General features: G+C 43.9%; 1 protein-coding gene across 20 annotated transcripts in view; it reads right to left on the bottom strand.

Moving 5' to 3' along the window:
* Positions 1-1,852: 1,852 nt before the first annotated feature.
* Positions 1,853-22,353, bottom strand: part of Epb41l3 (erythrocyte membrane protein band 4.1 like 3) — a 131,267-nt gene continuing 110,766 nt past the window's right edge. For 8 of the 20 annotated variants that reach the window (XM_021218542.2, XM_021218541.2, XM_029531542.1 and 5 more), the window contains 10 exons: positions 19,915-19,968; positions 16,487-16,522; positions 15,501-15,692; positions 7,866-7,988; positions 6,975-7,352; positions 5,845-5,976; positions 5,084-5,182; positions 4,575-4,655; positions 4,183-4,299; positions 1,853-2,998 (listed from right to left, as the gene is read on the bottom strand). In XM_021218542.2, coding sequence (XP_021074201.1) covers positions 4,189-4,299; positions 4,575-4,655; positions 5,084-5,182; positions 5,845-5,976; positions 6,975-7,352; positions 7,866-7,988; positions 15,501-15,692; positions 16,487-16,522; positions 19,915-19,968 — 1,206 coding nt within the window. In that variant the 3' untranslated portion in view covers positions 1,853-2,998; positions 4,183-4,188. The other 12 variants (XM_029531539.1, XM_029531545.1, XM_029531540.1 and 9 more) reach the window with 8 other exon arrangements.

The following is a 22,353-nucleotide window of genomic DNA, read 5'->3' as shown; positions in this document are numbered from 1 at the left end:
TCTCTCTCTCTCTCTCTCTCTCTCTCTCTCTCTCTCTCTCTCTCTCTCTCTCTCCTGGATAAAACAACTCAGCAGGCAGTTGCAGGCAGTCTGAGGACCGCACCTTGCATCATTTTTGTATGTTAACTAAAGTATTAACTTTTGTGGGAAAACTGTGCTAATATCGAAATTCACCGTGACCGATAGCCTCTGAACTTGGTGCAATATGGAAGACTCCCTTTATTTAGCAGGGCTTCTCCTTCTCTGACCTTGCCTGAGGAATTCTAAGCCCCCACAAACACCTCTACCTGAGGAAGGTCACGTAGCTTTAGTTTGATTACAGGATCAAATTCCTTTCTCCTGATAAAATCGGTTCAGCTGGCACCTGGGACTCCTGAAATGCTTTCCCATGCGAATGAGGCATTCCTGGTACCCTAAGCCTCCAGCCATTGACCTTTGCCCATCCTGGATGTTCCTACAACCAGTCCCCCAAAACTTTGTCAGCCTTGAATCACCCCAAGTCAAGTTGATCTGCCTCCTGATAGCTGGTCCCAGTGTGGTTACTCACTGTACTTACAGAGCTCTGGACACTCCTCCCCCCACCATCTCTGCTCCCTCTGCCCCCATGGATGGACGGAATTGACCAATCATCTATGAGAGCAGAGAGACCCACAAACTTTTTTTTTTTTTTTTTTTTTTAAGATTTATTATACATAAGTACACTGTAGCTAACTTCAGATGCACCAGAAGAGGGCATCAGATCTCATTACAGGTGGTTGTGAGCCACCATGTGGTTGGTGGGATTTGAACTCAGGACCTTCGGAAGAGCAGTGAGCGCGCTTACCTGCTGAGCCATCTCTCCAATGTACCTTGGACCGACCGTTCTCCTTAGCTACCAGCTGACCTCGGCTGCTCCTCGGGTGCTGTCCATCATCATTTTTGAGGCAGGAGGTCATTAGTTAGGTCAGGTTTGGCTGACTAGTAAACTACAACAATCCTCCTGTCTCTCCCTCCCCCTCCCCAGCACTGGATCCCAAGCACACATGAACACACTGAACTTTAAAAAGGATTTATTTTATAAGTATTAGTATTTGCCCACATGTTTGTTTGCGCACCATGTGTATACCTGGTGCCTGCAGAGGCTACGGAGGGTTTGGGGGTTTCTGGGACTACAGTGACAGCCGATTATAAGCTGCCATGTGGGTGCTGGGAACCAAACCTGGGTCTTCTGCAAGAGAAGAAAGTGGGCTTAACCATTGAGCCATCTCACCAGCCCCTGGCTTTTTTTTTTTTTTTTTTTTAATTTATGTTGGTTCTGGGGCTAGAACCCATTTCTCACATTTGTATGACAGCAATTTGTCCACTAACTTATAAATGCTCTCCCTGTTAACATCAGAACCCATGGCAAATCATGGGCATGAAGATGTCAATAAAGACAGGCATTACTTTGGATCTTGGCTTTCATCTCCACTAGGTGAGGAATTTTGACAGAGCAGCTGGGTGAGGTCATACCAGCCTTGGCAACACCATCTGATTTATTCAACTGTGGAGCTGACATCTCAAAGAGCAGTGCTTCTTGGCTATACTAAAAGTATTCAGAAACACAAATCCCCTCTTCTCAAAAACTGAAAATGAGAGTTCACTATGACCCCCTGAAGCCATTGTAGGTTAACTGAATTTTTATATAAATGTATTTTGCTAACATCCCCAACCCATCAAAGGTCTGTACATCACAAAGTGAGTGTGTGAATCTCTAACCCTGACTACAGGATCGTTCCAGATTTCAGCCGGGTGAAGCCTTTGATGTGATGCACACGTGACCGCTGAGAACTAGACCACACAAAAGGGCAATCATTCCACATGGAAGACGAGAGCTTTTCAATGCATTTGCCATTTTTATTTCGAGATGCGGTGACATCATTCACAACGGGCTGTGATGCAATTGACAGTGTAGTGGAGAATATATCTTTCTGGAGGCTATTTATAACTAAACACTAAATATTTTAATTACAGTGGAAATTCTGTACAATTTAAGGCTTGGCTCTGAACTAGATTGTAAATATGGACCAGATTTGTAAATAAAACACCTTTTTCTGTTCAAGTAAAAGAAGAAAAAAAAAATCAATGGAAAGAATACAAGGAAAAAGAAAAAGAACAGAAAGCAAATGTAGCTAGAAAATTCCCTGGAGTGAATTTTCATAATATTGTCAACTAACAAAAAAATACACATTTTTTTTCCCCCAAACAATGATTCATTTACACATTGAGGGCTTGCTTAGGTAATTCCGGGAATCTTTCTGGATTTGAATGGAGACGAGAGCAAGTGAGGAGGAAGAAATGACATCACTGTGCTAAAACCAGTGCTACCTTAGAACACATGAGAGACATAAAGCAAGATTGTAAGCAGTAAATAGTTCTAGAGGGTCAGAGAGTTGTCACTGCTTGTGGGCGAGGATAAGAAAACCAGATTAGACAAGGACAAGATTCAAGTTGTTTACTGAATAAGGTTGGTTATTGGCACATCTAATCTGGGGTAAATCTGACACACCGGACCTAGACGGCTGATAGCATTGTAGGGTGATTACATTTACTGTAAACAGAGAATTTGTCACCTATGAAACTGTAGTTCAGTTGAGACTTTAATAATAAACTATGAAAGGCATGAGCTGTCGATGGGTTACATGAGATCACAGTTTACATTGTTGGTTATGAACGTGCAGGTAGAGTTGAAAAAGGAGACATTTTGGTGAAAATTAAAAGTTTTACTCTTTTTGTGATTTTTTTTTTTTTTTAATCGTTGCTCCATGCAGTATCGGTTTAGTGATGCTGATTCGGATTGCTTTATTATGGGAAGATCTCTCTGCCAGGGTCTTTCATCGAATGGTCAAGGTCGGCTCTTCCGGATCAGAATTTTCCACGGACGGATAGAAGTCAGTTGGGTTAGAAGAGGCAATTCCACGTAGGCTCCGGTTTTCCTAATGGTTTACATGACTGGGTTCATGTGTAGGCTGAGTTATTCCTGTGGGAAGAGAAAAAGATATCGTTACTTTCTCATTTGAAAACATCTGAGTAGTCACACACACACACACACACACACACACACACACACACACACACACACATACACACACAAAAGGACCTCAGAAGCTCGAGTGCTCATTCTGACAGGAAGCCGTCACACCCGTCACACTGCAGCCTAAAATTGCATCACCCACACCCACTGCAGGGGACGGGGGGGGGGGAACAATCTTTCTCTCATTCCCCTTTGCTTTCAAGAATCGTATTAATTTAAATTGGTGTGGGTTTAGCATTTATTTTCTAGTTTTTAAAGAGATATTACTCAGTAATCTAAATGCTAAACCCGAGAGATAACTCTGGACAAAATACTCTGGAAGTACGGGAGCAAGCTGCTACAGCAGCACTCGCAGCATTCACGGCCCACCCAAGGATGCGCACAGCCACCTGAGTCCTTGCATGGCAGGTGGGTACACAGGGCAAAGCTGTGCACACAGAGGGGAGAGTTTGCTCTTGATGCCGACCACACAGATTGGCAAGGCATGCACTTTCAGGAAGGAAACAGGACCACGGGTCTGCAGTTTTGCCTCCCCACCCCACCCCCACCACCCCAGCGCAGACTAGGAGATATAAGACATTCAAAAAAGGAAGTTAGTGCTCAGTTCGGAACCAAACTGAACAATCTGAGGCATAGACATTTATCTTGGAAGGGTAAGTGCGCTTCCAAGGGATGATGCTGTATTATCTGAAAGCAAGGAAAAGGGGTATGGCTAATTCCTCCACGGCTACGAGTCGAAACACACATTCAGCTTGTCCTAAGAACCCGCTTTGGTTTTTATTAGGCCCCTCTGCGAGTAGAGTCAAATCTGACATTTCAAATTTGGGCACCGAGGAGGTGGCAAAGTCCAGGTGGAGGCAGCAGCAGCAGCGAGGATGTGCAAGCAAGGAGCCTTCTCTCCCTCTTCCTCTCACTGGCTTGGGTGCAAAAACAACCCTGAAGACGGAACCTCTACGTGGGAGGCAACCCATGAGAACCCACAAGCCAGTTCTCCATCTTCTTGCTAGCCAGCCCCACATGTGCCGGTGAGGGAATGAAGGAGAGGGAGGATCAGGCGAAGGACAGGGAGGGAAGTGCCCCATGCTACATGCCACAGAGGCAAAGCCTGGAGGATCCGTTCCACCTCTTACCTGTGGTCAATCCTCTCCGTCCTCTGGTGTGATTTCTGTCTCTTTATGGACTACTACTTTGGTCACTGACATGTCTGGGTGCTGCTCTTTGGCCTCTTTAATTGCCTGAGCCAGCGCCTATCCCCGGGAAATCACAGAAGGGCGAAAACAAAAAGGAGGTGGGACATGCATGAGCCGTAGCAAGATGTAGACTTACGAGCTAAATCTACCCCCACAGTTAACACCGAGGCACAATGATTATGGGAGGATTCAAAGGCATATACTGGAAAGTTAACTCGGAAACTTATTGTAGAATACGTGCTGGACCAGGAAGATTAGCATTGGGAACCAAAAGGCCAACGTGGTCACATTTACTCCTCTGACAGAGAGGTTACCATTCTCACACACACTACCTGGTCATGGTCAATGTCAGCATCCCCCGTGATGACTATTCGCTTCTCGATCCTCGTCTCCGAAATGCCTCCTTTCACAGTCTGAAGGAAACAGAAGAGCTTTGGCTGAGTTAATCAGCCGGGATGACAGCAGAAATGGGGGTGGTAAGAAGCCTGGCTGTTTGTCATTCAATCTCACAGAACTAAAATAGCAGTCTAGCTCAGATGGTTAACATGCTAACTTTCAAAAGTGAGGGCATGGTTGAGTTCCTTGGCTTAGGTAGATCCCAAGGTTTCTGTGAGATCCGCTCTATGGCCACCACTGGACTGAGCATCAAGGACACCAGAAGGAACCCTCAACAGAAACTAGCATAGGGTGACAGACGTATGGTAAATACACATGTTAAGCTGTCTTTGCATCTGAGAGGTGACTAATGAATTCCTTGGGCAGCCCAATCTGTCCATGGCTCTGATGAGCGACGACTTTCCCCACCCGTCGGGAAATCGCGTAGACTGTCTCCCCCACTTACTTTGGTGATGTGTGTGGTGGTGGTAGTACTGGTGGTTTCAGATGTGATCGTCTGGGCGCTCATTAGCACACCTGGCTCCAGATCTGCCCCAGGATCGACCTAAGCAGGGACAGGAACACACATAGCACACGGGCACAGTTACATTCCCTCTCCATAGGAACTGGCCCCATTCTTTTATGCACTACAGTGAGTGAACACAGCTCTCCCATCTAGGACTCCATCAACACAGACGGGAAATACTCAAAATCTATTTGCAAGCAGACTGAACGTGTTCAGATATCTGACAAATAGTGGAGCGTAACGACCACCAGCTTAGCCTTTATAGTGTGCAAGGTTGTGCAAGGCATCTATGAGATTAAACTGTGCAGAAGATGTTCACAGGTTAAAAGTAAATATTATATTATTCTAGGCAAGGGATTGTAGCACCCACAGGTGGAACACACTTCTTTGAAGAAAGAATTGCTCTCCACCATCCTTGAACAATTCAGTTTGCAAGGAGCAAACTCTAGGCAAAGCTCCAGGCAACGAGGGTTAACAAACTGAGACTTAATAAATGTGAGTCATGTGTGTGTGTGTGTGTGTGTGTGTGTGTGTGTGAGCCCTCTTTCGCATCCATAGCTGTGCACTCAGGTCAGTTGCGTTGCACTGTTCTTTAGATGTGGTGTGGATGCAGGATCCTCCGACCTCTCTGACAGATACTGGGTCATTACGCTTGAATGTGCGAAGCCATGAAGTTGCCAGGTTCTCACGGACCATCTTACCTGAGATGACTCATACGTGATGGTTTTGGTTTCTGTGTGGACTACGGGCACCTCCTTGGTAGAGATCTCTAGCTTTGCCCCTCCTGGAGAAACGCTGCCCACACTCGTACTCTCTACCCGCACGGTGGATGACTGCATCAGTGGGAAGCAAGGGGAGGAGAGGTTATGGGGTGCGCACCCAATCTCGGCTCCTTGCTCTTCTTGGTCCTTTTGTTCTTGACAAAGGTGTCCATACTAAATGAGGGGGGGTGAGATGGGGGATCGGAGCACGCAATAAAGGCCTCTTCAAATTACAGAGTTGTTAATGCAGATTGCTCAAGGAGATGGAAACGTGTGGAAGGAAATTGAAGAATAATCCCTCCCTTCTTCCCAATCTCATATACAAACGCTAACGTCCTTCAACCTATATATAAGTTAAATTAGCAACCAAGGACAATGAAGCAAGTATTACATCATCAGTAGCCACCCACCCAATGTTTGGGGTAAAGAATAAAGTTCTCTAAGTTGGAGGAGAGCTTTCTGGTCCTCCTTGTAAAGTCAGTAATAGATTAGAAATAAATGGCAAGTCTTCTTTTTAAAATCTATTATTATTAGTGTGTATATGTATATTTGTCTGTATATGTGTACATATATATGCATGTATGTGTATGTATATGTGTGTGTGTATGTATATGTGGGATATGTGGGATGTGTGTGTGTGTGTGTGTGTGTGTATGTAGGTCAGAGGACAACTTGCAGAATGTGGTTCTTTCCTTGCACTGTGAGTCCCAGGGACCAGGGACTGAACTGGAGTCATCAGGTTTGTGTGACAAGCTCTGTTAGCCACTGAGCCATCTTTGTGGCCCTCGAAATTTCCAATGTGTAACCACTGGTCTCCCCTGTTTTTCTTCTTCAGTTATAATTTCAATGACAGCAACCACATCCCGGGATTCCACATCAGTACTTCCTAGCTTCTAGGTGACCCAACAGCTGGAAACAAGCATGGAGACCCTGCACTGCCACGCAAAGGGAAAGATCAGAGAAGAAAACCAAAAGGCCCGTGCGCGACAAGACACAGAATTAAATCCGGCTCCACTTTAACTCTGCCCTGAATCTCAGGGCATCCCGCGAGGAGAGGAACTACCACTTACCTCAAAATGAGATTTTTGTTCCAAACCCTCAGAAGCGTGGATGGCCGACACCTGCTCCTCCTCATGGGAGACAGTGGCTGGCTGTTCCTGCTCGGGGGCAGACCTGTCAACCTCCTCGCCTCTCTGTTCCTTAGCTGCTTCCGTACCAGAAGAGCCCTCCTTCCCTTTCCCACTGTGGCGGCGATCTGTGGGTGTGGATTCTGCAGCATCAACTTCATCCCTGGCTGTGTGCGAGGCGTCCCCGCTGGCGTGCACATTCATCACGTGCCTCTCCTCTACCAGAACCGTTTCCTTCAACACCTTCTCCGTGCTGAGGGGCTGAGGGTGTGGGGTGGATTCCACCTCTGCTTCAACGCACTCAGTCTTTGTTTCCAGTTTCTGTAAGGGAAGGGTACAGGGTCTGGGTGACCTTTCATAAAACAAAACAAACAAAACCCCCCAAACTGCCGCACTAGGATGCCCACAGCCAGTATCAAGAGCTCATATGCCCAAACACGGATGGAAATAAAAACTAGCTTTCCTTTCTCCCACCAGCTTGGAGGTGTGCCTGTTTGACACACACACTGGGTCCTGCATAGCTTCCTTTTGGACAAATTGTAATAAAATACACAAGTAGAAAAAGAGCGGAAGCTTCGCAGGGTACTCAGACCCGACAGATGAAGACAGAATGTTTCTAAAAGTAGAATGCTCATCTTGAAGTGGAGTGGATGGCCCATGATCAACACATGGAGAGCCAAAGGACAACCACTGAGGACACCTTTGAGATGCAGGAAGATAAGGCCACTTGCATGCAACACACATACACACACACACACACATACCAGCCACAAACTCACAAAGCAAAGCAAATGGATACATTCAGAAACACCAAGGATGGGAGCCAACGGCCACCTGCACCCAGCTCTGGGTAGTAGACGAAACCCCTCCTATGAACTCTGTGGGTTTCCGCGCAGACTCTAACAGACTGAGGATCTCCGAGCCATCCATCAGCTTCTCCCCAGAAGACTGTTTGGTCTGAGTGAACAAAGAAAGGAGAGTCAAGCACGAAAGAGACAGCTCAGACAGCATTCATTCGCAGCTTGTTAGACAAAACTGGAGGCGGAGGACAGGGAGCAGGAAGGAGGGAATCCAGGAGCAGCGCTTGGGAACAGAAAAGAACGGGGCATAATAATGTAGCGAACTAGGCGACCACGAGCCCTCGGGTGCTAAAGCGGAGAGTTATTAGGATCAGGGTGGCACCAATCTAAGCAGGTCATTTCCCCTCATCATTTGCAAGCCACAGAAGCGCGTCATCGCACCTTGGGAGTGGGCAGCTGGAAATAAAATGGGAAAGTGTTTTAATGCTGACGTTGGACTGCAATATTGACTTAATCATGGAAAAACCCAACCCAAACCAAACCAACAAAACAAAACAAAAAACAAACAAAAGCTGGGCCGGGCTTGCGGCTCTCAATAAAAAGCCAAGCGGCAAGAAAAACGGAAAAGGTTCAGGGTGGAAGGACGCCGCTTCAAAAACTGTCATGCTGGAATCTTAAGCCGTGACCGAATGAGAGCCACTGGTTACCACCACTTGGGATGCGGACGATTCGGTGACGTAGTGAGCAGTAGCGACAGTAAAAGCCGGCTCGTGTGAGTACCGCCACTCAGACAGGCTCTTTCTGCGAGGGCCAAAGGGCCCCACCTTGAGGACCTTGCACTCAGGCTCCTGCTGGGTTTTGCTGAACTGGGGATGGGCAGGTGCATCCTCTCCCAGCTTTGGAGCTTTCTGGGTGTCATCTTCCTCAGGGCTTTGCCGGCGAGATTCAGCTTCCTTGATGGGTGCTAGGGATTCTGACAGTCTCCGCTTCGGGGTGTGGACCTCTGGTGCTCTTCTGGATTTCTCATCCGTCAGGGCTTCCAGGACCTCGTATTCCATCAGCAGGGGACCCACCCTCACGGCCTCTGAGGCGCCTCTCTCCATCTTCTGCAGGCCTTCCAGCGTGGAGAGCTGCGGCCCTTTCTCTCCGTCTTTAGCTTTCCCGGTCATGGTGACGATTCTTCCAGAGACGGTGTCATAGGATTTCCCTAGCGTGTATATCTTCTGCTTGTTCTCTTCTTTCAGTTGCATTTCTCTGGCCAAGTCGTCGAAGCCGTGCATGTCCATCATGCCAGACTTGAGCAAGTCAGCTGGGATCTCGCCGGTTTTACTGCTCATTGTCACCACCTTGTAAGTCACAATCTTTTTCGAATCACCATCAACTACCTCAGTGGGTATTTTGTCTACAATAACCCAATCCTCTGTGCCCTATATTCGAAATATAAAAGCTAAATTAGAAAAGCCCATGGTATCTGGTTTCTAAAATAAGAATTCTTTCCAAAAAAAAAAAAAAAAAAAAAAAAAATCAGGGAATAAACTACACTCGGGCAAGGGCTGCTGCTGTCATCTAAGGATTGTGGCCTCAGTCTTTGCTCATCTAAAAATGTACTAATTTCAACCAGGATAGGTTCTGTGGGGCAGCACTTCAATGTCCAGTTTCTTTAAATAGGAACGTATTTTGGTGATGGATTTTATAAGAAACCTATCTACCCCATGGTTGGCATCTGGTTGCTTTTTAGTCTTGAGGCTGGGTGGTATAACTGTGTTGTCTAGCCTTACATGCATACATATGCACAAAAAGACACGTTTCCTTGCTTGCTGTTGTTATACAGTGCTCCCCAGACTGGCACTTTCACAAGGAAGTTGCCAGTGTTCTCCAAGTTTCTGTAAACACCACTGTCCACGTGGGCCAATCTTTTTCTAGGGATAGCATCTCATGAGTATCCATGGCATTAATCAATGCACATTGAATGCACCTGTATTCAAGATAGTGGAATGGAATTTCCCCTAATGTGATACTACTGACTGGATCCTTTTATAGATAAGACTTAGTGGCTTGTTGAGTGCTCCAATCTTAATTATAACTATGGTTCCATGTCTCAGTAAAATTTTCTCCAACTTTCTTTAGCATTAGTTCCAACCAGGGAGAAGAAAGGCAAGAAACCCTGACCTACAGGACAGCTGACAGGTTAATAAGATGGACTAACAGCTAGGCAGCCCGCCAGGTTAAAGAAGGAAGAGCAACCATGTTAGCACAGCTGAGCCTTGTGTTTTAATGCCTTAAACTCAGGTGCTCTCTTTTGTATTGACTGTAGCCTGAGAACTTGAATCTAGATACGTGCTTGTGTTAAGCAAAAATAATTATAGGTTTATCTACTTGCTGGCGTTGGGAGTAAAGGAAATGAATTGGAAAAAATAACCTCCAGGGTTGACGGGACAGTTTTCTGGAAAATTATTTGATGAGTAGTAGCCACAGAATCAGCGGAGACTCCCTCCCATGTTTTCTCAGTCACCCTTGGCTAGTAAGAAAACCAATATAAGTTTAGAGTGTTCAGAATCAGTCAAGGCCATTTATAGTAGTAGCAGTGTACAGATAAAAACAGGTAAGGCAGCGTGGTGGTTAAGATTATCCCAAGCAGAACTGAAGCTTCAACGGTAACTTTTATCATGTAGAAGTCATGGGCAGTTTGTAATCGACCACTAACATAAATTCCCTTCCCCAAAGTCCAAGCAAATTAACATACCTGCCTTAGCTTTAAACAAGGAAAACTAAAGATGTAAAAAAAAAACGAGACACTTTGATAATGCTGGAGAGTGATCCTTTATGAAAATACCCCATGTTTGCCTTTTACCTGAGACTCAAGGAATGGCGAGCTTCCTTGCTGTAAAAATACAACTTTCTCAGAAATCTCTGTCTCTTCTTTGGTCTGTTTGAATAAAGGGGGGATTGGGTTGAGGAAAGGGAAAGTAGACATTTTCCAAAAGGATAAGTTAGGAAGTCATCCATGTTGTATCTCATACACACTCATCTCATTCATGTCCTCCTTGAAGAATTACGAATTTGAAAAAATGACCGAGAACCATTTCAAGTTTTAATAATCCTACCCAGAGGGCAATGCTATTTTCTGAAATGGATGCTCACACAACTCCGACGTTTTTTATATTTCCGCAGACACAGAACACACAAGAGTGATGGGAAGGGTTTCTTAGCATTTCTAAGGATCTCTCTCATGGCCCTCACAGCACTGAAAGGAAACGTGAAGAGAATATTTCTAAGAGCATGTTAGGGAAAAAACACTCTCTTCTGCTTCTCACAAGTAGCCAACCCTATCCTTCCTCACCCACATGTTGCTTGGCAGTGAAGGAAATGCCCACACGGTTAGCCACATGTCCTGGGTAGCTTCAACTGTCACCTTGATAAAACTGGAGTCATGTGAGAAGGGAAAAAAAAAAAAAACAAAAAAAACCAAAGGGCAGCTGGTACATTTCTCTCGAGATCAGACTGGCCTGCAGGCATGTCTGTGGGGGACTGTCTTGATCATTAATTGTGTGGATGGTGTCATGCCCTGGGCAGATGGTTCTGGGATGCATAAGAAAGATGGCTAAGCATGAGCCTGTGGGTGAACCATCAGGCAGCTTTCCCCATGGTCTCTGCTCTGAGTTCCTGCTTGCTCTCTACCCTGACTCCCTTCAGTGATGGTCTGGGAACTGGATAAGCCACAGACGCCCCCTTGTCCCTTAAGTTGCTTCTGGACTTTTTTTGTTTGTTTGTTTGTTTGTTTGTTTGCATAGTACAGAAAGCAAACCACAACACCATCCACTTGGATAAACTTGGTTATTTCTGGAAAGATGTCTTTGCTGGCCTCCAAGCAAGTAAGAGTCAAACTTGATTTGAACATCTGTAATTTGGTGAATAAATGATATTAAAGTTAATGTCAGATGATCTGACTGGAAATTTTAAATCAAACCATAGTTTTCTTTAATGAATAGAATCAAGAAACTCCCTCATCCTTGATGTAGGAACCAGCCCTTGAGTTTTAAGTGACCCCTTTGCTACTTCCTTTAGCCTTGAACATACCTACTTCACATGGTAATCCCATTACTACCAGGCCAGTCTCTGTACAGTTTACAATTCCATACAGTAGGGATAGAATATTTAAAAAAATTAACCTAAAACTAATCAGGCAAAGTTCCAAATTTCTAGAATAGAATTCTTTCAAAAAATGGTATCATCATAAGCAGAATACTTTTATGAAACTAGAGTTTAGCCCACATTCAGAACCACGTGTCACTAACAGAAACAGCTAGCACAGTGGGATACATTTAGAATTCAATTCTATACACGGTTTACCTCCCGAGCTAAGCAGTACTAATGAAGTGACTATTAGTCTGTCTACTAGTCATTTAGTAAGGATTATGTTGAATTGCTTGCCTATAGGAGGTTGTAAGGGAACATCTAGAACATTCTGCAGGACCTACTATTCTCAGATGATCCTTTCTCAAGAGAGGTAAAAAAACCAATTTTCTCAGGAGAAAAAGAATTCCTATCCGGTTCCAATTCTGGAGGAAGACATTCCAAAAGATAACATTGACTCTTACTGCAGTTATTATAAATGCAGATTAAAAGACATTTTTCACTCATGGCATCTTTTTTTCAAGCAGAAGTGAGGGAGAGAAGTTCAAATTACAGGTGCTCTTCCAGAAAAAAATGTTAAGACCTCTAATTATAATCACCGAGATAAATGTTATCCCAAAGATAAAAGCCAGGGGAAAAGTCTGGCACCTAAACAGTGGTTTTCAGGAAACCTCCTGGCTTAAGAGTAAACCAACAAAACCCTAATTTTAAAAGTATGTGCCAGTTATATTGGAAACCTCAACAAGTCACATTTAGAATGGCGTGTCAGTAATAGAAACAGCTAACACTGGAACCCAACCATTGTCCCTACTAATGAAGTGACATGCTTCTGATGAATGTGAAGCCTCTACACGGGTGTCTCCATTACAGTTCAGAATACAGTCATGTTGCACATGACAGCCATTTCGTTGAGTTATGGACCATTACTCTGCAATGTACATGAATGCCAAGTCCAAAATTCATAACACTAATCTCTGGATTATTAAGGTTTCCTACCAATAAATGTGAGAGAGTAGGTGAATTTGAAAACATATAAGCTGCAAATAATGGGAGTCAACCAATCAGTGTCCATCTCAAAGCTGAGATGTTAGGCTCACTATGCGTATTGGGCTCACCATATCATACAGGAAGGGCATCTGTGAACTAACCACTCCCATGCCAAAGAGGACAATATTGGTACTGCACAGGTATTAACACTGCTCTTTTAATTGGGATTTGGAAAATTTGGGTGTCCAAGAAAGCACTAAAAAGTGCAACTCTAAGATGTATTTAGCTTATGTGGAATGAACCAGGCCACTTTGGGAACTGTTTGTAAACAGTGCTGCCGATCACATGATCACATGCCTCTTTGATGTTAACTGATCTGTGTGCTAGTGTTAATGAGGACTTGATTTTATCCACTGCTTAGGGGGCACACCTGCTGTTTCTCTGCTATTCCTTCACTCAGATGTTTGAAACTTGGAATCACTAACAATCAAATTCCAACGTTCCATATAGTGAACACATGATATTCTCAGAATAATCATTATCAGTCATTGTACAGTCGTTATTAGTCAATAATCATCATTATTAGTTCACTATACAGTTAACTGCAGGATTTTCGTAACTGTTTGTGAATGGTAGCATCTTGTAGAAATAACAATTAGCATTCAATCACTATAGATAAAAAGATGATAACATTAAAGATCTGGTTATTAAATTTTTTCTCAATATTCATCAAAAACCAAAACAGCGCGGAAACCAATTAAGTTGGGTCATAAATTTGAATTTAAGTCTCTGCTTAGTTCTGACACAAAATAGCACTATTTCATTTGTGATGCAAATTTAAAAATAAATTAAATATTTCTAAGTAGATACAACTGGGCTTCTTTCTGCACTGGATAATTAAAGGGGCCATATCAAATAACAGAGGGATACCAAGTAGTGGATATTCTTTGAAAAATGGCCCCCATCCAAAATAAAACTGACTGCTTATGAGTATGTAACAGGAGAGTGACTTTTTTTTTTTTAAAAGCGTGTGTGCTCATGCTTGTGTGTGTATGCACATGCACGTGTGCATTTGTGCATGAGCGAGGCCCACACGTGACACAGCATGTACAGGTTTTAGTTCCTGTCTTCTACCACGTTTGAAGCAGGGTCTCGTGTTGTCCACTGCTGCATCTGCCAACCCAGGTGGCTCAGGAGTTTCTGAGTACTCAGTGGTTTCTGGCTCTTTTCGAAGCAGGGACACGGGGACTACAGGGACACACCATCTACAGGGACACATCGGCGCCTCTGGCTCTAGGGAGCGTTTTGGAGAATCCAACTCTCTTCTCAGGATCACAGAGCAAGTGTTTTATTAATGGAGCCATTTCCTTGGTTAGTCAGTACTGTGCCAGATAAGACGATAATGACTAAGTCAACAAATGTGAAACCCTGTCTCCTGGTACTTTAAGCGATGGAGCCAGTGTTCAATGGTACCGAGTGTCTCTGGTGACACTACTTCTATTTATTCTACCTAAAAAGAAAACTTCTTCAGAGTAACTGGAATGGGTATCCAGCTCTTCTCTTTTCAGATGGACTGGCTTTGTCGTGGCACTGGTGATAAGCAAGCAGTGTTCAGAGGAGGAAAAGAAAATGTCATACAGTGGATGTAATTCGATCCTTATTTTCTCTGCAAGGACTTAGCAATGCATATGCACGATTGTTTAAAGGCTTTCTCTCACACAACAGTTGGGAGTCTTAATTTTTCCCACTCGATCACAGCTTCTTGGGCCAGTATCTCACAGTAAAAGGATCTTGATAGGGAGGGTGATTTCCAGAAATGATTTATTTTGAAAGAGAGATATCAGGAAGCTCTCTAGGGGATGACCAAATGGTCACTTCACAGGCAGAGTGAGAGTCCTGGGGGGTGACCTAGCTGTCCCCACTCTGTCCTTTAAAGTCATTTTTCTTATATGGGAAAGTTTTACTACTGAGAAGGGGGCTTTTCTCACTTAAAAAAAAGGGGGGGGGAAGTCAATGATTTAGAATTAATTAAAATAACCAGTTAGGATTAAAGTTAAAAAAAAAACATTAAATTAAATGAAAGCCCAGTATTATATGCCAGAGGAATGTATGTCCTGACATGCTCTCAACTTCTGACCTCCCATTTAAACAGCAGTCCCATCAGGCCTCACTTTCCAATTAACGAGAAGAAGGCATGAGTGTTAATGGGCACGTCTCAGTATAGGAGAAGAAAGTGTGTTTACCGAAAGCATCAGTTCATTAAGAGATCATCAGCTTCTCCTAGGTATAGAACTGGGGGGGTCCAGGTAAGAGCCCAGCAATGCGCTCTGGAGTCTTCCTGCGCATGCCTGGTCATTAGTCCAAGGAGAGGCTGAGACAGACTCTCTCCAAGTTAGCCACCTGCTCGCTTTACCTGGCCTCTCTCTCCAGAGCCCCACGCACCTTGTTCCAGGCGTCACCACACCCCCCTTTCCTAGTCCCAGACTCCGTGGAGAAGCCATAGCACCACAGAGGAGAAGGCAACCAGCCTGGAGCCGGAAATACTGACCTCCTCGGGTACAAGCGGCTCGATCATGGGCGCGTCTTCCTGCCTGGCAGCCAGCCGCACAGGAGACGTAGAGAGCCGCTTTTCCCACTCGTTTGTTAAGGCGGTTTCTGTAGAGGTCTCTAAGAAGGTTCTTTTCAGTTCACTAATATTGGTTTGATGCTTCATCAGCTCATCTTGAGTTTTATCTAGATCCTATATTCAGAGCAAGACAGAGTCCAACCATCAGACCTTCACATGCTCACCCCCTCCCCCCTTTAAAAAAAAAAAGTATACCAAACCTATTAGTAGTCAAACGAAAAGGGAATTTGGGATCAGGGTTCAAGACACTACCACAAACGCTCTGGTGAAAATGTAGTATTTCCGGGGAAAAGAGAAAGAAAAAATAATTTAGATTCACACGAGCATAAAAAACAAATAGATTAAAAAAATTAAAAACCAAAAAAAAAAAAAAAAAACCAAAAAACAAAAAAAAAACCCCAAAACCAAATTAAAAGGTAAATTCTACAGAGTGTGGAATACGGTTTACACGTAACCAGAGAAGATGAAAACAAATACACACGCAAGGAAAGGGACTAAGTCTAGGATCATAAGAAATCAGAGTAAGCCAAGAAGACACCCCATCCCTGAAGGCCGAGTACACGGTCATGCATCACAGTTCAGGTCCACAGGGATGCCAAGGGAGGAAAACACCACACACAAGCATGCATTGGAGTGTACCAATACCAACCTCTAACATAAGATTACTATGTTTGACATACACATTTTCACCCTTTATTCGCTTAATCAGACTATTCTGAAAAAAGGGGAGAAGAGAGGGAAAGGTAAGGGACAAGGTCGTCACGGGGACAAACACCATTCTGCACGCTGTCGGCATGGTAACTAAGAGGGAGCATGCGGAAGACACCTTGGGAGACAGACAATGGCCTATCACACGCTGGTCTGGGGTGGGGGTGGGGGAGGGGTTCACTGGATCTTTAGTTTTCTACCTGTGCCTTGACCTCTGCGTCCTCCTCCTGGTCCGACTGCCAGCATCGAGAAAGAGCGGGAGACAAGAGATTTACCAAGGGATGCACGCCAAGGTTGAAGACCTGTGGTCTACACACAAGACCTGTGGGCACTCCAGCTCTCGGGGACGCAGATGCCATGCTATCTTAGACACCAAGCATAATGCTCACACGCGGATGAGGCTCGGTTAAGAACAGAGCAGTAATGGATTCCTTGCTCAGCAGTTTGAGAGGCAGATGCACGTGCTTCGGAAAGGGGCAGAGGGGGCTCGGCGGGCTGTCCTTACTGAACACGAGTAAAGATTTTGGAGTCTGGAAGTTGGGGAGTCAGTTCACAGTTTCTAAGAATGGCTATTATGGCAGGATAATGTCAGTCCTTCTACATGTTGGGCCTTGCAGGGATTATACGTCAGCTCTTTTAACTTTCTGTGGACCACAGGACTGCAGTGTCCCGCGTTTCAAAGCTACGTGGAATCTTGGCTTCCTTGTACTTACACACTTTGCTTTTTAAATTATTATTTATTTATTTTTTAATTTAGGTGTATTAGTGTTTTGTCTGCATGTACGTCTGTACACCGCTTGTGTGCCCGGTGGCCGCAGAGGCTACAAGAGGGTGTTGGATCCCCCGGAACTGTGGTCACAGATGGTCATGTGCTGCCTGCCATGTGGATGCTGAGAATCAAACTTGAGTGCTGTGGAAGAGCAGCCAGGACTCTTAGCCACTGAGCCATGTCTCCGGTCCCCACTCTGTTCTTGTGATAAGAGCACCAACTTCCGCCTACGAAGCACTGGGATTGCAGCTATGAACCGCCAACCCAGCTGAGCACTGACATGTAAACAAGTCTTAGAGGGGAAAGTACTGATTTACGTGAAAAGGAAGTATGAACAAAATCAGTCGTCACCAATAACACTATTGTATCTTTCTTTAAGATGAACGCAGGGTGAGTTTATTTTTAATTAAAATAGACCTATCAAAAACATCCCACGGCCAATTCATTATTCTTCCTTTCCCAGTTTTAAGGGCCTAGCTTTTTCTTGGTCTGATATCTAAGTACCAGTCTCTGGGCAAGCAGGCCACGGCCTGTTGGCAAGCATGGTATAGCTGTTTCTCACCACAGTGCTCTGATTTGAGCCTGGTCTTTGGGTCCTTGTAAGACCCAGAGTCAAACTACAGACGAGAATAAAGTCATAATTAAGCCACCATAGGTGAGACAGTCTGTTCAAGGCTTAGCACTTTGTTTTGTTCTTTTTTGTTGTTGTTGTTGAGATGGAGTCTTGCTATATAGCCCAGGCTGGTCACATATTTTGTCTCGGCTTCCCAAGTGTTGGGATTACAGGTACACACAGGCGCATCTAACGTGGTCTTAAATGTCTTATCAGACAATGGGACCAAGGTGCTTTCTCTACATATCCCTGTAGTGTAGTAATGCTGGTGACATGAAGGGAAGGGAAGGTGTTCACAAAGGCCACCAGACACCAATGTAATACAGGTGACATGCTGGTTCTTAAATATGTGTTGGGTCCCAACTCTTTATCTCATCATCTCTAGGCTCCACAGTTTATCAGACTACATAGAGATATTCACTTGCTTTAATGCTATGTAACAAATTTAAAAACTGCTGTAGAGACTAAAGGCATTATTGTTGAATTATTGTTCATTTCCAGTGTAGACCAGGTTTAGAAGATATCCAGGGAATGAGCTAGTCTGTGGCTACTGACAACTGCAAGGTATCTACTGAATGTCACAGCCAGTGGCTACTGACAACTGCATGGTATCTACTGAATGTCACAGCCAGTGGCTACTGACAACTGCATTATGCTATCTACTGAATGTCACAGTCAGTGGCTACTGACAACTGCATGGTATCTACTGAATGTCACAGCCAGTGGCTACTGACAACTGCATCATGCTATCTACTGAATGTCACAGCCAGTGGCTACTGACAACTATCTCTTACAATCCAAAGTATAGATTTATTTGGCAATGAAGAAGACTAACCTGTACACTTAGTTATGGCAGCTGAAGAGAATCTGTAAAATGGCGTTACGTTATAATCTTTTACTTGAGAATATGATTTATAAGATGTGGCATTTCTAAAGGAAGAACCCCTATGAAGCACCACTAGAAAATAATGTTTTTTTTTTTTTTTTTCCTGAAGACATTTTCAGTTAAGTGATATATGGAGATAACATGGCATTTTTAATTCTTCTCAAAAACTCAACTAGAAAGTATGGTTATTATTGAATAACATTAAAAAAACAGCACATGACTTAAACTTTGTCACCAGTTAAAATAAATTCATTCTGCATTGTGAGAAGTGAGCGCCTTGATTTCCTTACTCTATAATGTTTTTTACTGTATTTAAAAATATTTAGATGTTTTAGCCATGTGCGTATGTGTGTGAAGGTATACACAGGGGTTCAGATGCCTGTAGAGGCCACAAGCCCTGGGCTCCCTGGGAGCGGCCTGATGTGGGTGCTTGGATGTACTCCAAATTGCTGGGCCATCTCTCCAATCCCAATTTTATAGTATCTTAATTGCTCCTAACCAGGCAGATTTTAAGAACAGGTCATACACAGGAGAAATAATAGGATTCTGTCTGAATGTACTTCTTAGAGTTGCCAGTTTCCTTTCTTTAAGGAATTCATTTCCTGAGAGTGACTTTTGTGATAGCCAAGGGCTCAAAAATGTGTTAAGTATTACTTTAATAAGTATTAGATGGCCACTGGGGATTTAAAAATATATCTGTATCCAGCCAATAAGCTAATTCAATTACCCATGAATCTTCCTCCTCATCTGTCATGGCTGCTAGTATACACAGCCTCCTATCTGAGGCAGGAGAATCATTGTCCACCTCTCCTTCCTCCCCGCCTGGTCCTCTCAAAACGTAATCCCAAGACCGAGAGTCCAGACATTTGGGAATCAGTTAGAACGACAAATCCCTGTCTTGCCTCAGCCCTTTAGAACCAGAAGCAGGAAGCGAGGACCATTCAGATCATTTTGATGGAAGTCGGAGTTTGAGAACCACTGGCTTAGACGACAACAAACAAACAAACCAAAAACTAAAAGCTCAGTTAAGAACACTGGCTGCTCTTCCAGAGGTCCTGAGTTCAATTCCCAGCATCCACATGGTGGTTCCCAACCATCTCTAATGGGATCTGACACACTCTTCTGGTGTGTCTGAAGATAGTGTACTCATATACTTAAAATAAATAAATAAATAATTCTTTAAAAAATTGGTAACGACAACAACAACAACAACAACAACAACAACAAAACGTATCTGGTTTCTGCCTAAAGCCAGTATTTCTTTCCAGTGGGAAAGCTAAAGCAGAAACCTTGCGCTCTGAGTCACCCCCAGTGCATACGTGCTAGGAATCTTCTGCCCACGCCTGGACTTTATCCTCACCTCTGTGGCACTGGTCTCTCCATCAGCGGCGGTGTCTGTCCGTTCACTGTCAGTCTGTGGACCACAGAAGAAATCAGATCCAAGGAGAAAGCAGGGATAGAAAACAAACTGGTATGGTCAGACAGAACGCAGGGGTGGGACCATTCGCATTCTCTCTCTGGGATCTGTGGCATCCTATCTTCCCACGGGGGCATGGGTATGAGCAAAGCAGAGAAGAGGCCGAGCTTGGGGTCTTCAGCAGAGCCCCTCCAAGGTCAAGACCCGAGGCACACGCACAGTGGGCCACTCTGACCTGCCTGCGTTTACAGTGCAGAACTTCAAGTTGTCCCTGTCTCCCAACCCCTTTTCTATTGATGCCTCCAAGAGCGCTCCTAAAAATACTTAACACCAATCACATGGAGGTTCAACATATACATATTTCACTCTAGGATTGCCACATCAGAAAAGTAAGTGAGTTTAGATTTCTGCTAATACCTACTGTAACAGTCACTGGACTTTCAGCCCCTCATTTATTCTATTGGATCATTTGCACCCGCTATGACCACCAGGTTGTCTGCATTACCAATTCATGATCGGCGCACACACTGGTGATTCACGGGTATATATTTTATATAGAAAACATAACTTAATTTTCAAGTAGCATTACTAATGGGTAACAGCCCTGGTCACTTTGCCCCATTAAAGAGGTATAGTCGGGTATGCACTGAAACATCTCATTGCGAAAGTACCATTCAAATGATGCCAATGATAGCAATAATAATTGAAAAGAGAGAGAGAGAGACAACAAGAGACACGTTTAGAGGCACATAAAACAAAGCACAGCATTGAGCAGAACCGAGGATTCGGGGGATGGAGAGAGCCGGGTCTGGGTTCATTTTTAAGGTCTATATGTTTTTATGCCTTTAAAGGGGTCTAGGATTTAAAAACAGACACTACATCCTCTTAAGATGATGAGCCATCAACCACCAACTGATTTTTTTTTTTTCCATCCACGGATTCCAACCAGTTAGTAAATTTCTCTCAGTCAAAGTCTTATGGCTGATATTCTGAAAGCAAGTATCTGAACCGGAGGCGGTAGAGTTGTGCTCTAAATACAACTCTTACCGAAAAGGGAATGTGAACAGTGGTGGCCAGAACGGCTTTTCCTCTCTTGACCTATCTCTGGTCAGGAGAGTTAGTTGCACTATCTCAGGCTTTGGTTGCGCATATCCCTAAAACAAAGCACACTTGACCTGCACACTTGGCAGGTGTGCCTGAAAAAACGGAGGACAAAATTTCTACAGAGTTTTCATGGCCTCATCCACTTCAGTTCAAAAAGTGGGACCGGGGTGGTGGTGGTGTCTACTAACTCTCTGTCAGGAGTAAGGTGTGGCTGTGGGGATATCCCAGGGCTTCCACAACTGATAGCTGGGGGAAGGATGTTTCAGGATAGTACAAAAGACAGACTAACGGGAAGACAGTTTAGGCCTTGGAGAAAACAAGAATCACTATGTCCGGAATCGTAATTAGCCGTGTCGGATCCATCTAATGTGACTGAGGAAACTCTCTTCCTTCCCTAACATGTTTTCTTATGATTTTAAAATTTACTTTATGAACTCTTCAACCTCTGAGCCTAAGAATTCGTCACAGGCAAGAGTGAGGAGTTGTTGGATTCAATATACTCAAATTCTCGACTTTCAAGCCTGGAACACATTGGTCATATTTCATAGTTTAACTTATTCTTTTTTTTTTTTTTTTGGAAAATGGAGCTAGTAACAGCTGTAGCTACACTGCATAAGGGATGTCAAGTGCTTCATGGAATTCCCACCACATAGAACTGAAAAGTCACCAATGAGAAACTAAAATACGCTATATTGATGGTTATTATTATTCTGATTTTCCTAGGTATCAGATGTTGTTGGCCATATCTGAACTCCCTCACAACCTCGGTGCAGGGGATAGGCCCTAACAAGGCATGCGGACCAAAAGTTCAAAGACAAGAGTGGTGGATATGATCAGACCTGTATTTAAAAACTCATTTATAGACTCTGAAATTCATACTTTACAGTCCGCTCTACCAACAGAATTAATAGTAATTGAATGAAGTGATTTTGGCAGCTGCCGTTATTTATACTGTATATTATTAGTAATAGATACCATGTACCTGAGATGAGACAAAGATATAAAACTATATTATATAATACTACCTTTCCACAATTTAAAGTTGTAAATCAGTTGGTGATTTATTTTTTTCTTATATATTTGAATAAATATCTCTTTTCTTTGTACTATAAAGAACTACTCAGAAACTCATATATTATCATAACCTATGTCACGGTAGATTAGGGTTTCATGGAAGGTGATTTGATTTTCTGCCTCGTATTCCACCATTCTGAAAGCTAAGAGTAAAACTGTTAGGCCAACGGCTCCAATATTTGAAAGGATGAAGTGTTCGCATGT

Source organism: Mus pahari, chromosome 18 (assembly GCF_900095145.1).
Source record: "Mus pahari chromosome 18, PAHARI_EIJ_v1.1, whole genome shotgun sequence".
NCBI lineage: Eukaryota > Metazoa > Chordata > Mammalia > Rodentia > Muridae > Mus > Mus pahari.
Note: the sequence above shows the minus strand (reverse complement) of the source record. Positions and strands in the feature narration are given on the sequence as shown.